We start from the raw sequence: 12,789 nt of genomic DNA, 5'->3' as shown, positions 1-12,789 counted from the left end.
CCTCCCTGTACACCAGAAACCCTCCTTCCTTGAAGTCCTCTTTGAGGTCTCCTGAGACTGCTCTTGCAACCTCAGGAAGTGGCTGGCTCGGTTTTTTCCATGGCGGCTGCGGGGGGGGGGGGGGGGGAGAAGGATCAGATGCCAGAGTTTGCCTTCCAAGGTCATAGTAGTGACTACAGCTTTAGAGGAGGGACTCCCAAAAAATCCTGTTGCTGGGATGCTCTCCTGGGACCATAGCATTGCTCTGTTATATTCTGGTAACTCAGAGGATTCTGGTACGATGGCATGTTATTGTCATGTATTATTCATTGCTTCATCTTATTCAGGCTTTTTTGCAGGAAAGGAGCTTCCTATTCACCACTGGCAAAAAAAACAAGACAAAAACAACCATCTCAGCTTAATTACTTGTGTTTATATTTAAAGTTATTCTTTGTGCCTACAGAAATACGAGGTTGACCTTAGTATAGCAGTGATCTCTTGATGGACACCGTATATCATTATGATTGTACCTCTTGCATCTTTGTATTAATCTAACTTTTTATTTATGTAGAAGTAGTTCTTAAGCACAAGATACCTTTTTGTATTATGCCTGTGTTTTTTCAAACCCTTAAACAATAGGGGATCTGATAATAAAGAGTTACAGGTACTGCAATTAATCCAGTCACCTCTCAAACTTTTATCTTGCTATCTTGCCAAGAGAGTTCTTACAGCAGCTCACACGAAGATAAAATATACTCCAAATTACACAAAAACACTTTAAAACTAAGCATACCAAATATATAATAGACACCTCTTATTTAGCTGCTGCTTAATTGTGACATTGCAAATGTACATATAAGCCCCTCCCCTCTTTCCATCACTACTAGGTAGCCCTGCAGACTTTTGTCAATTGAATGTTGAGGATGAAATCCTGTCCCTCAATGGCACAAAGGTTTCACATATGGACCACAGTCAGTGGGAAGCAGCCATCAGCAGTGCAGTAGAAACTGGAAACTTTGTCATGGATGTCAGGCGATACGGAAAGAAGGGTGGGTTCTTACTCGGGCTGACTGCATTGCATGACCTGTGAGGTGTCTGTTCTTTGCCTGTGAACTTGTGGTGTATTCCTAGAGCCTACCACAACAACGTTTTTTTAAAAGAGTAAATACTTGCGGATAGTATTTCTGCTTTTGTGAATACAGCTTTTGTGGCTTTTAAAGTTTTGGGTTTTTTAAAATTCTTTTGCATGTGTTATACTGTAATATTTGCATTAGCAAGTCTATTCCCTTAAATTGGAGATTTAGGCAGATATATATCTGGTGTTTCTTATGCCACCAACCTTGGGAGATAATAGATCCCCATGCTGATTTTTTGCCCTCCTTACAGATATGCAGAAAGGATCAGATGCACCTCATTAGTTCTGTGGTCCTGTTAGCTGGAAGAGCATCTGTGCGAAGTCATTTAAAATCTGTTCTTCCCCTCCCTGCTACCACTTGAAATTAAGTATCTGACCAGAAGCAACTGTCCTAGCCCTGTAACACATACCTGTTCTGCTCTATAGTTATAAAATGAAGGTAGTAAACTTGCTACTGCTTATTGAGCCAGCTTTTGACTAACTCTTGCTTCTGGGGGGGAAGGCGGTCTTTTCATAAAAGCCCTAACCAGTTCTTAAACATTATAATTCCAACTCACTTCTTAGTTCATCTGTCCTCCTGAATTTTTCTTTTTGTGTTTTTATTTGGATGTATTTCCATTAATTCTTTTTCCTTATACTATGACATACCCCTGTCTACTTTTTAATTTTTTGATCTCCGCGTGCCAATCAGACTGGGGCAAAGACCAGCCTTCCCTGCCATATGCAAGGCACAAAATCCTCAATCTCACCAGTATGGCTACCAACATTATAGGTACACATGAAAACAAATGGATTGATGTGACATCTGGAGACCACACTTCAACCAAAAGCCAAAACATATCAGCACAAAAAGACCTGCACAACAACTTTCAGAATGATGTAAGTATGTGTGTGTGTGCTTTCAAGGTTCTTAATTTTCTGGGCACTGGGGAGGTTAAGTGCAAGATGTAGAAGCTGGTGTATTTTGATATGGGTGTAGTAGTTGCTTAGTGAACAAAAATTGTTTTTTATCATTTATTTTTTCAGTTGACGCAACCATCTTTTTTTAATGTAGAATTTTTTTTGCCAATAGCACTACATGATGGAATAATACATGGAAGGTTTCCTTCTTCAGACATGAGTGGTTCCTTAGCACAGAATGAACAGGTTGATTTGATTAGAATAGAGTTTGGTGGGTTGAAGGTGAAGTTAAGCAGATACAGATAACTGCTTGGGTAGGGGGCATCTAGTTGGTATCTGTGTTAACCTGTGACTAGGAGATGCTCACGTAGCAAGAGCCTTTAATGAATTCATTCCATTAATGAAAACTTATTATCTAGGGCTGCTGTCCAGAAACCCAAATCCCATCCCTAGCTAGCTAGTGGGTTTCTGTGCTGGGGCATATCAGAGTGATGTGGCTAGGAAGTTTTGCTGTGTGTTTCAGCAGGGCAAGGCAGTCATTCCAGTGTGCCATGAGAGAAGTGCTAATGTGCCAAGCTCCAGTGAGCTCAGAGAAAACCACCCATAGAAGTGGTTGCCCACTGTTGCCTTCGTATGATTTCACTACTCCAGACTTGTTTTCTTCCAATCAGCCTCTAATGAGGTTGGGAATAATTCTTCCTTCTGCATCTCTGCATTTGAGTTTAATTGGATTTATTTTTTATTTTTACTTGTTACATTTCTGTGCTGCCCAATAACCAAAGCTCTGTTGGCAGTTTACAAAACAAAATGCAATCATTCAGTCACTCCCGCTGCAGACAAGGCAAAGTCACAGAAAAACGTGTTGGCTTAGCTGTCACAAGTATGGGAAACACTGACATAAAAGGGACACTTATCCCATCTCAAACCATCTCATGGTTTGATAATGTAACCAGGATATAGTAGCTTCCAAACCCGTAGTTGCCATCTGAGGATTTTCTTAACACCTTCTTGGAGGTGGGAGAGAGTTCCGTGAAACCCCTTCTCTTGGCTTTCTAAGTAATAGCAGCCCATATTTTTAACTGGACTGGTTGTTAGATCAATTAGAATTTTAAATCAATGCCTTTGTGATGATGCTCTGAAGTGTTTGTGTCACCTTGGCCAAGATAAAGGTTTAATGGAGTTCCACACAGAACATCAGACCAATACAGAAAATACAGTGCCAGCCTTTCCTCGCTGTTCCCTCCTGCAACTTTCTAGCAATAATTCAGAAGAATGTGTCCATTCCATATAATTTCTAAAACGTGTATAAAAATTAAACTCCCTAAGGAATAGGAACAAAAATTACTGTTGCAGCTTTTCAGGGCATCAACTTTCAGCTAGTCATTAATACTCCCAAGTTGTATGGCATTTCAAAAGTACCAGAACCAGATGTTATCTCCTTGGAGGATTGGGGAGGGGAAAAGTGAAATTAAAGCCATGGAATTATTATAATATGTTAACTTTTTCTTTTCAGGATTCAGAAACAAAAGTCAATGGAATGCAAAGAGATACGAGTTCCAATGAGCATAAAGGTAAAAACCACTGGAGCTTTTAAGTTGCTTAAGAATGGTTGGAGCTAAAGGGAACACAATATACCTGGAATAATGTATACCTGAAGAAAATAGTACGCTTGGACTTGGGTACAGTTGAAATCTGAGCTTCCCAAGAAAACCTAAATTTGTATAAGTGTAGTTGCATGCAAAAGACAAATGGGTTTCAGTTCAGGAAGCATTGCGTTTGTAAAGAACTGCTAGCAAAATGACAACTAAGTCCTTTATTCTGCGTGACTGACTATAGAAGGGGTGTGTGTGTGTGTGTGTGTGTGTGTGTGTCAAGAATGAGAGAAGAGAAATAAGGGAGAGATGCAGAAATTTAACACCAAGCATCAGCATTTGGAATGGAGGTTATAACAAGTTCAAGGGGTTACCTTCCTTTCACTGTGTATGTCAATTGTTGCTTGTTGGGTGGTGTGTGTGTTCTATCCCTTCCTCAAAGAAAAGATAAAGTATATTCAACAGGACCTTTTTGGTAGAAATAAATCTGCACTGTTTATTTGAGTATATGTCCCATGAAATTTGTTAATGTGTTTTCTTAAAAGATTAGCCTTTTGAGCATGACAAAAGGGGAAGGAAAACTTAACCGGTAACATAAAACTGTTGTGCATTTCAGCCCAGGTGCTGCTCCCTTGCAGTTCCCATTTATTTCAGTGGTGTGCTGGTGGAAAGAGAGCTGTGTGCCTTGACGTGTAATCTTCCTTTGTAATTCTGTCCTACAGTATGCAGATAGAATTTGAAATGAAGCCTCCCACTGTCAAGAAGGCACCACGTTTGCTAATCATGCTGGTCATTATTAAATATAAGCAGCTCTCAGCCTGGTTAGTACCTGCATAGGAGAGTGCTTGAAAGCCATGTATAAGCTGATGTGAGCTTCTTGAAGGACAAGTAGAATAAACAAAATAAAAATTAGGCTGTTGAAAGAATTGGCTGTTTGATCATGACAAGCAAAAAGCCCTCTCACACCCTAAAGGAAAATATTTATCTTTATTTACTACATTTTATTTTCCCACCCTTCGTCCAAGGACTTCAGGGCACCATATGTGGCATTATCCCATAATTTTCACAGCAACCCTATAAGGTAGTTTAGGCCAAGTTACATTTATTTACTCCAGGTCGCCCAATGAGCAGGGATTTGAACCAGGTCTTCCTGGTCCAAGCCCAGCACTGTATCTATTGCACTGGCTCTGGCTGTGTTTAAACTTTGGACACACAACAATGATTTATAAAGTAGGAGATACTGAATTAAACTGAGAATTTCTGTGAAACAAGCTATACAGAATCATGTGCTACTACTTACAAGTGATGTTTGTTTCAATGCAGCTCAAGTCAGATGCTCTGAATAGTGTTTATTCAGTGGACAGATATTAAATAAAACCAGACCCCACACCCCACTGACTTGTATCTTCATATTTTTTTCAAATAGATACAGAATCTATTTCTTTGAAAAACTTAAAAAGACGATCACAGTTTTTTGAACAAGGTAACAAAACAAACCCAAACCTAAAAGCTTACATTTCATGTACTGTCATGAAATTGTTCCCCACTGTCCATTCTTCTTAACTAGTCTCTGGTGTTGGGTTCTAAGTTTCTTCAATCATTGATTGTTGCAGTCATGCCAAACCAGCTTAATCTGTTTCCGTTCTTTCCCTAGGGTCATCAGGTTTTTCTTACAATTCATGGGTCTACCTTTGTGGTAATGGGCTTTGTGTGTTCCTTTGTATCTCAAACCTTTTACGCTGTTGATGTGTTCAAACACTGTTCCCACTGTGGAACAGTGTGAAGTACAAAAACCTGTGTTCAGATTAGCAGCTTTCCTACAAAATTCGATAATGCTGAGCAAACAGCAGATTTATTATGCTAAATTTCCAAGCTCTGAGAGACTGTTAAATTTAACTTTATTCATACTGTGATTTATATTTATTAAAAATTGCCAGGTTGGTATGCAATATGAAATACATGTCTCATAAACATGAGCAATGTTACTACTCCCCCCCCCAATAATGGAAATAGCAGGATGTTTGCTGTGTACAGTTTGTCACAGTTCTTTAAGGCTGCTACTACTGTGCTTGCATGTTACATCTCACCTTACTCATTTTCACTTCAATAATTTGTGTCCAAGTCTTTTTTCTGTTTCTGTATTTTTCTGCACATGGAGTGTCTTGAAGTGGTGATTAAGATGACACTTCACTTTTATTTTAATATTATATATTACTGAATGTCTGTTTTCCTTGAATATATACATTCTATTTATCCATGTTTAATTTTCTTTAAAATATTTTTGGTACAAAATGGTTCCTTTTGATCATGTTGGGAAGACTTACCCTAGCAATATACTGCTCAGTCAATTGCATCGCTTGCTGTGTTTATGGGAATAAAGCTGGTACCTGAAACATGTTAGCATACCTCTCAAGCATCCTTTTATTGTGATGGCATATTGGTCTTGAAGTATTTACAAAGCCAACGATGGCGAGAGCGGCAGATTAAAGTCTGACCAGTTTCTTTGGGAGTGCAGGTAGATCTTTGCCAAATAGAGAATGCGTTTCACAGGAAGGGATGCTGGAAAGGTATGAAAACTATTCTCAGTTTCTTTATTTTCTTTAGGATTTTTCTACAGTATGATTTTATTGCATAAGAAAAGTATGGCTGCTCTTTGTGCAGAGTCTGCACATCTCCTGTCAAGCTGGAGGACTGCATTCTTTCCACACTCAAAAAGGCAACATTTTGTATCTCTGGAAAATCCATTTCTTCACCCCATGCAAAATATTGCGCGGACAGCACATTTGTTGCTGTTTGGAAGGGATAGCACAAATTTTGTAGTCCCCTTTGGTTTACTGTTTGTGAAAAGATTAATGATCTGTCATTATAACTCAACACTTTGTAAGATCTCTTTATTTAGGTATTTATTTCTACTAGTATTGTAATTCTCTGGAAGTTGTGTGATTCCTCCATGTACAGCTTGGGACCAGGAGGGCTCATCGGTTTTTATTGAAATTTTTTATTTGACTTCTGTTGGTTGGTTTTTATGATTTCAATTATACACTGCCCAGGGAACTTTATGTTGAAGAGTGTCTTATAAATCCACGAAATAAAAATGATTAAAAAGGAGGTGAACAGCACATCTTCATATGGTTGGGGTTGGCATTGCAAAAAGTGATATGTAGGAGGATCATGTAGAAGTTAAGATGTTGTTGAAATACTACTTATCAAGTGAGTTATTCATGGATGTATTGTTTTCTGTCAGCAAGATAAAAATATGTGTAGAATTTTTTTTATTTAAAAAAGGAGTCATCACTGTTGGCTCAGAACTTGAAAAGTTTGATATGTGCACAGACTGTCAGTTAGTGCAAAGCACTTCGTATGCTGCTTTGGTAGAAGTGAATTTTTATTAATAAGAGTGGTGCGTTGTTAGCTTTGTGGCAAGCTCATGCTTATCTGAAAATGGGATGGTTATAGCCATTTTTTGTGGTTATAGCCAATTTTTAAAAAGTTGATTTCTGGGAGAAATGGGAAAGATTGTGGTACTGCTAAAGCTGAGATGAATGGTATGTGTTTTCAGGATAAATCATTGTTAAATTATATTTCTATATATTTGTAGTTAACTATGCTGCGTTTGCAAATTTGCATTTATCCAGTGAGAGCGGATCTTCCGTACTGCCATTAGGAAGCATTGCTGATGCTGGAGGATCTTGCATCCTGTCCCTAGGGCAGGGGTGGGCAATTTGTGGACCCCCAGATGTCATTGGACTGCAACTCCCATCATTACAACTAACCAGTGTAGCCAATGGGAAGGGGTCATGGGAGTTATGGCCCTCCAGATGTTTCGGCCTACAAGTTGCCCACCCCTGCCCTAGGGGATGTGGCTGTACTCCTGTAGCCTGTTTCTGAACTGTCCTTTCTGCCAATGCCAGTCACCTTTTAATGTGGGGAGAAGCAGGTGCTGGACTCAGTGTGGTCCACTCTTCTCTTCTGGTTGTCTGATGTTGATGCTGTTGGGAGGGGGCGTTCCATCTCCTGTTGCTCTCCTAGTTCACTGGATTGGGGTTTGTTTTACATTAGTAGTCCCAAGATCTCTTACTTCATGGTATTTTTGTTTTGTTCCTCCTGGTAGTGTTGAAAGATGTTAATATGCCTTTCAGTGTGTACTGGAAGAACCTGATTCCCTGATCTCTCCTCCTGCTCCTACAACTACTGTTGTTAGTCACTTAGTGTAATCAGACGCCTGTGAAGGAGGAGTAGCTGGAAAAGATACAAGAATGTAAACTCCATGATAAAATACAACTTTAAAGACAGTCTGGGAAAAGTACAGACTTCTCTGAGTGTTCTCTTGATGTGGTGACCAGCAGTTTAAGTTTGCTTGAAAGCATCAATTACCCTGGAAATTACTTCACTATCGTGTTGCTTTCCACATATAGCAGCTATACCTGACCTGTCCAAGTGTTCAAAAAATGTGAATTCCATGGTGTGAACAAGCCTGTATAACCTCTTCTGTTTCATATGATTCTAATATAGCTGTTTGTTCATCTGAAGGTGTTTGATGAGTCTTTGACCTGGTAAAGGGAATGGGTCCCGATGAAACTTTCTAGTTATAGCTTAAATAATATTCTCCAGGTCACATTAACTTTTTTTTTTCTGTTTTATTATTTTTCTTCTTACTACCTTAAATCTTCCAGGAGGCTCAGAACCTGCAATGCCTGATGTAAGTAATACAATTTTATTACTTCGTGTAATATATAATAAAGTGGATGTCTGTCTGTCTCTCTGTGCCATAGCACCAAGACCATGAAACCTAGACACGTGAAACTTGGCATGCATACTAATGGGACCTTAGTGGTGTGCACCTTGGGGTTATTTTGTTTTTTAAATGGATTAATTAATTTTAGTTAATTTAAATGTGTCTATATGGTTAAAACCTGCAGTAACATCTTCAGCCATTAGGGGCAGACTTCCCTAACCAGTACATAGCTTTGCAGACCATACATTTTGAAGCCAGGGGAAATTAGTAGGCCAAGGGACAGAGTTATATGTCTGCTCCCTCCTCCATGTCCGAGGCAGACCCCTCCCTCAGGGGCTATAGCGGTGCACTATGGCAGGAGCTGCTCTCAGCCTAGGGGTTCCAGTGGCCATGGCTGTTCTCAGACGAGATAGGCACAATGTGCCCCACTCTGACAGCGGTTTAAGTTTGCTTGAAAGCTTGGCTGTATCCAATGATGGCCTTACGAAGCTGGGTTCGTTCACTAGTAAATAATAGAAAAAGTAATAAGACTATCGCAAATGAAAATTAACATGTAAACAATAAAGTTATCTTATATAATAGAGTAATTCATAGAGAGAGAAAAACAGTTGGACACTATCACGAAAATTATTTTAAAATTTGATAAGGATCATTTCTCCGCCCCTATCAGCCTGTCTACGTGGAGCCTAAAATAACTCCTAGTGAAACAGGTTAAGTATGATAATCTTCATATTTCAGACTTTTGAGCCTTCAGAAATTTGTGGAGCATTGCTTATTTATTTAACTGCAGTTTTTGTTCAGAGCAAGCTAATCTTGCTCTTGAGCATCTGCCCTATGGAAGAACAGCCCATTGTTAATCTCTGTCTCTTCCTTTAATGTCAGAGTAGGTTAGACATTTGGAACACAGGATTCCCAAGCTCATTTTGCCTCTGATGTGTGCAGATGTGGAGTGGGCATTATCATGGGCGAGGCAAGAATGAATCCTAACCCTTCCTTCTACCTGCCATGGTTCCTCTGCAGACCTTACCCTCACTTCTGCATTTTCTCCCAGCTTAGCTTCAAGACTGGGTTTCACAGTCATGTCAGTTAAGTTGGGTGGGTAGAACTGTAGGATTGCTTGCAGAGCAAAACTCATGGGTAGGAAAACGTTGTAGTACCCCCTTCTCTTCTTGCCCAGTATGAAGAAGAGAGCCAGTATGGTGTAGTGGCAAGAGTGTTGGACTGGGAGCTGGGAGATCCGGGTTCTAGTCCCCACTCGGCCATGGAAGCTCACTGGGTGACTTTGGGCCAGTCACACACTCTCAGCCCAACCTACCTCACAGGGTTGTTGTTGTGAGGATAAAATGGAGAGGAGGAGGATAATGTAAGCCGCCTTGGGTTCCTTGCAAGAGGAATAAAGGCGGGATATAAATGCAATAATAAATAAATAAATAAATAAAATTGCCCCCACTTTATTTGTTTATAATACTTTTGTACCACTTGATATATTTAAATTCCTAAGTGGTTCACATTAAATACAATATAACGATATAGAAACAAGATAAAAATAATAAATAATTTAAAATATTAAGAACATTTTAAAACATTGTAACATCATAGTGATAAAATATAGTGGTAACAGAGTCCTTCAAAGGTCAGGGAAAGCCTGTGTGAATAGGTATGTTTTCAAGAAGCATTTAAAACTTGCCACTGTTTCTGCCTCTTGAACCACACATGGGAGAGTGTTCCAGAAGGTGGGTGCCACCACTGTGAAAGCCCGCTTATATACCGCTACCTGGTGACATTCCATTGGCTGCTGAACAACCAGTAAGGCCTCCTCAGAAGACCTCAGGAGTCGACTGGGTATTTATATAAGGGAAGACGGTAAGCTAGATATCCTGATCCCAAGTCATTTAGGACTTTATATGTCAACAACGACAACCTTAACTTGCCTCAGTAGCTAATAAGCAGCCAGTGCAGTTCTTTTAACATGCTGTGCTGAGGGAGGGTAAGACCATCCCCCCAGCGCTGCTGAAAGCCTCCCTCATGAAGGCTGCTCCTCTCTCAACTGTCACCACCACCAGCCATTCCAGCAGGGTGTGCTGAGGGAGATAAGAACAGGGAGCAGGGCCATTCCACCAGGCTTGCTGAAAGACTTAATCTCCCCTCCTTCCCTTTCTCCTTATGTGTCATGTCCTTTAGATTGGAAGCCTGTGGGCAAGGACTGTCTTCTTTTATTGATTATCTGTAAGCCATTCTGGGAGGCTTTTTGGCTGAGGAGCAGGATAAAAATACTCTAATACATACATACATTTAACACAGGTGTAATATGTGCATATCTAGGTACTTCAAGGAGCATCCTAGCTACTATATTCTTCACTAGCTGCAGCTTCTGAACCAGGCTCAGCGGTAGCCCCGCATTGCACTGCTAAGGCAAACGCAGGACTGAGAATCCATGTTTACTACTGAACATTTAGTTCCAGTCTAAGGCTGTAACTAGTATAAAATGGAGGAGGAGGATTATGTACGCCGCCTTGAGATCCTTGGAGGAAAAAGGCGGGATATAAATGTAATTAATTAATCAATTAATCAATCAATCAATCAATCAATAGTATTGCTAATTATCTATTTGTGGAGTTTTAAAGAAACATCTCTGCTGAAGCTGATCTTTCATTTCTCTGTTACAGCTCCCAGTTCCGCCCATCAGTACTCCTAGCCGATGGGCTTGGGATCAAGAAGAAGAAAGAAAAAGACAAGAGAAATGGCAGGCAGAACAGGAACGCTTACTTCAGGTGCAGATGGAACTATGCAACACCCATTTCGACTAGGCTTGGCTCCAGATTCGCCTGCCAGGCTGACAAGTTTATAGTTATTTAAGGTTAATTTAGTAAAAGATGCTTGGTTGCTAGGCCTCAGTGAGTGCATAATTTGCCATTTAGAGAAATTAAAGGTAGAAACTCCCACCATCAATACTAAACACAGTATCAAGATGTAGTTTATAGCCAGTACACAGTCTAACCCTATGCATGTTTGCTCAGAAGAAAATCCCATTGTGTTCAGCAGATCTTATTCTCAAGCATGCATGCGCAGGATTTTGTACACATTCTCCTTAATAAATATCTGATTAACTAATTAAATTAAAATGCTTCCTAGGCAAAGCATATCCTATTTTAATATATTCTTACACATCCTGCGTGTCTTTGGTCTGAAAACAATTGCCAGATTTTTTACTGGAAAAACTTGCGTATGCAATTTGTTGGAGAAATTACTAGATGCAATGGATCTCTTGTTCTAGGGGAGAAAGAAAAGAGAAAATGCAGAGAACCTAGATAACATTCTTGTGTTTTTACAGTGTGTGGGTCAATATCCTATAGTAGAGAAATAATACAATTTTGTATTAATCAACTCCTTAGCTTCAATACCATCAGCATTGTGACATACAAAAAAGTACCTCTGAGGGATGTGCAGAGTAACTTCTCTTACCACTAAGATGCCACAACTAGTTTTCATAATCTTGGGATTAGGATAAGCATTTTGAGGAGACTGAATGAGGGACCACTTAGAAATGAAACCATACTTTTGGTCCCATTTTTTTTATTTAAAAGATCTGTGGTTATTAGTGCTGTATAAAATCTTGGCATAGTTAGCCCAATTACTTCCTTTTATTTAAACACAGAAATCAAAGGGTATGATGTCCCATGGCTTTCCCACTATGGGTTTATATTAAGTTGTTTACTATATTGGGAACACTACATTTCTATGCAGTTTATATTGGTATAAGAAAATAAAAGTTTAGCTAATTAAATAAATATACTTGCATTTTTTTCAAACTAGGTGAAGTACAAGCGGGAACAAGAGAAGCTGAAGGAAGAATGGCTGAAAGCTCAGCAAGAGGCTGAAAAGGAGAACTCCAAATACTTAAATGAGGTGGACTCTAAACCTTTTATGATTTGACCTCTCTTGGAACAAAAACATATAGTTTCACCCTTGCCAGGGTAGTTTTAGAATGCAATACATCTGCAACTGAAAATGCAGGCAGCCATGTTGCTCCCTTAAGAAAAAAATCCAAAGAGGAACAGTTTAATCATAATACTTTATTAGGACCAAATAAAAATCACTTGATGAATAGCTTTCAAGTTTTACAAAACTTTCTTATGCACAATGTTTGTTTAAAAAAAAGTAAAAGAAAAAAAATAGTTTCTAGCAATAGTGGGATATAATCTTAAATCATGTGTGTTAAAATGAAATGTAAATAAATATAAGCTCTAGCAGTTCTAGGAGAAATTCAAGCAGAACTTATTACCACACAATACAGACTGTACTCTGAAATGCCTGTCTGGATTGAGATCTTTGTGCCATCATTTACCTTCACCAGCTGTTGCAGTCTGAAATTCCATTTGAAGATCTTGGGTAGAAAGACCAGGCAAGAATTCTTTCTGATACCCTAGAGAGCCATTGCCAATTTGTTT

At 39.3% G+C, this 12,789-nt stretch overlaps 1 protein-coding gene across 6 annotated transcripts in view; it reads left to right on the top strand.

The window, feature by feature from the left end:
• Positions 1-12,789, top strand: part of LMO7 (LIM domain 7) — a 202,771-nt gene that overhangs the window by 165,551 nt on the left and 24,431 nt on the right. For 2 of the 6 annotated variants that reach the window (XM_084844819.1, XM_084844818.1), the window contains exons 15-19: positions 1,887-1,993; positions 3,528-3,585; positions 8,280-8,305; positions 11,008-11,112; positions 12,155-12,247. In XM_084844819.1, the coding sequence (XP_084700945.1) occupies positions 1,887-1,993; positions 3,528-3,585; positions 8,280-8,305; positions 11,008-11,112; positions 12,155-12,247 (389 nt within the window). Of the gene's footprint in view, positions 1-866; positions 1,029-1,805; positions 1,994-3,527; positions 3,586-5,032; positions 5,090-8,279; positions 8,306-11,007; positions 11,113-12,154; positions 12,248-12,789 lie in introns of all 6 variants that reach the window. The other 4 variants (XM_084844814.1, XM_084844813.1, XM_084844815.1 and 1 more) reach the window with 4 other exon arrangements.

Source organism: Heloderma suspectum, chromosome 3, assembly GCF_057233095.1.
Source record: "Heloderma suspectum isolate Gila_16-S chromosome 3, 16-S_ref, whole genome shotgun sequence".
In the NCBI taxonomy this organism is placed as follows: Eukaryota; Metazoa; Chordata; class Lepidosauria; order Squamata; family Helodermatidae; genus Heloderma; species Heloderma suspectum.
The sequence above is the reverse complement of the archived record's forward strand: the minus strand, read 5'-3'. Positions and strand labels throughout refer to the sequence as shown.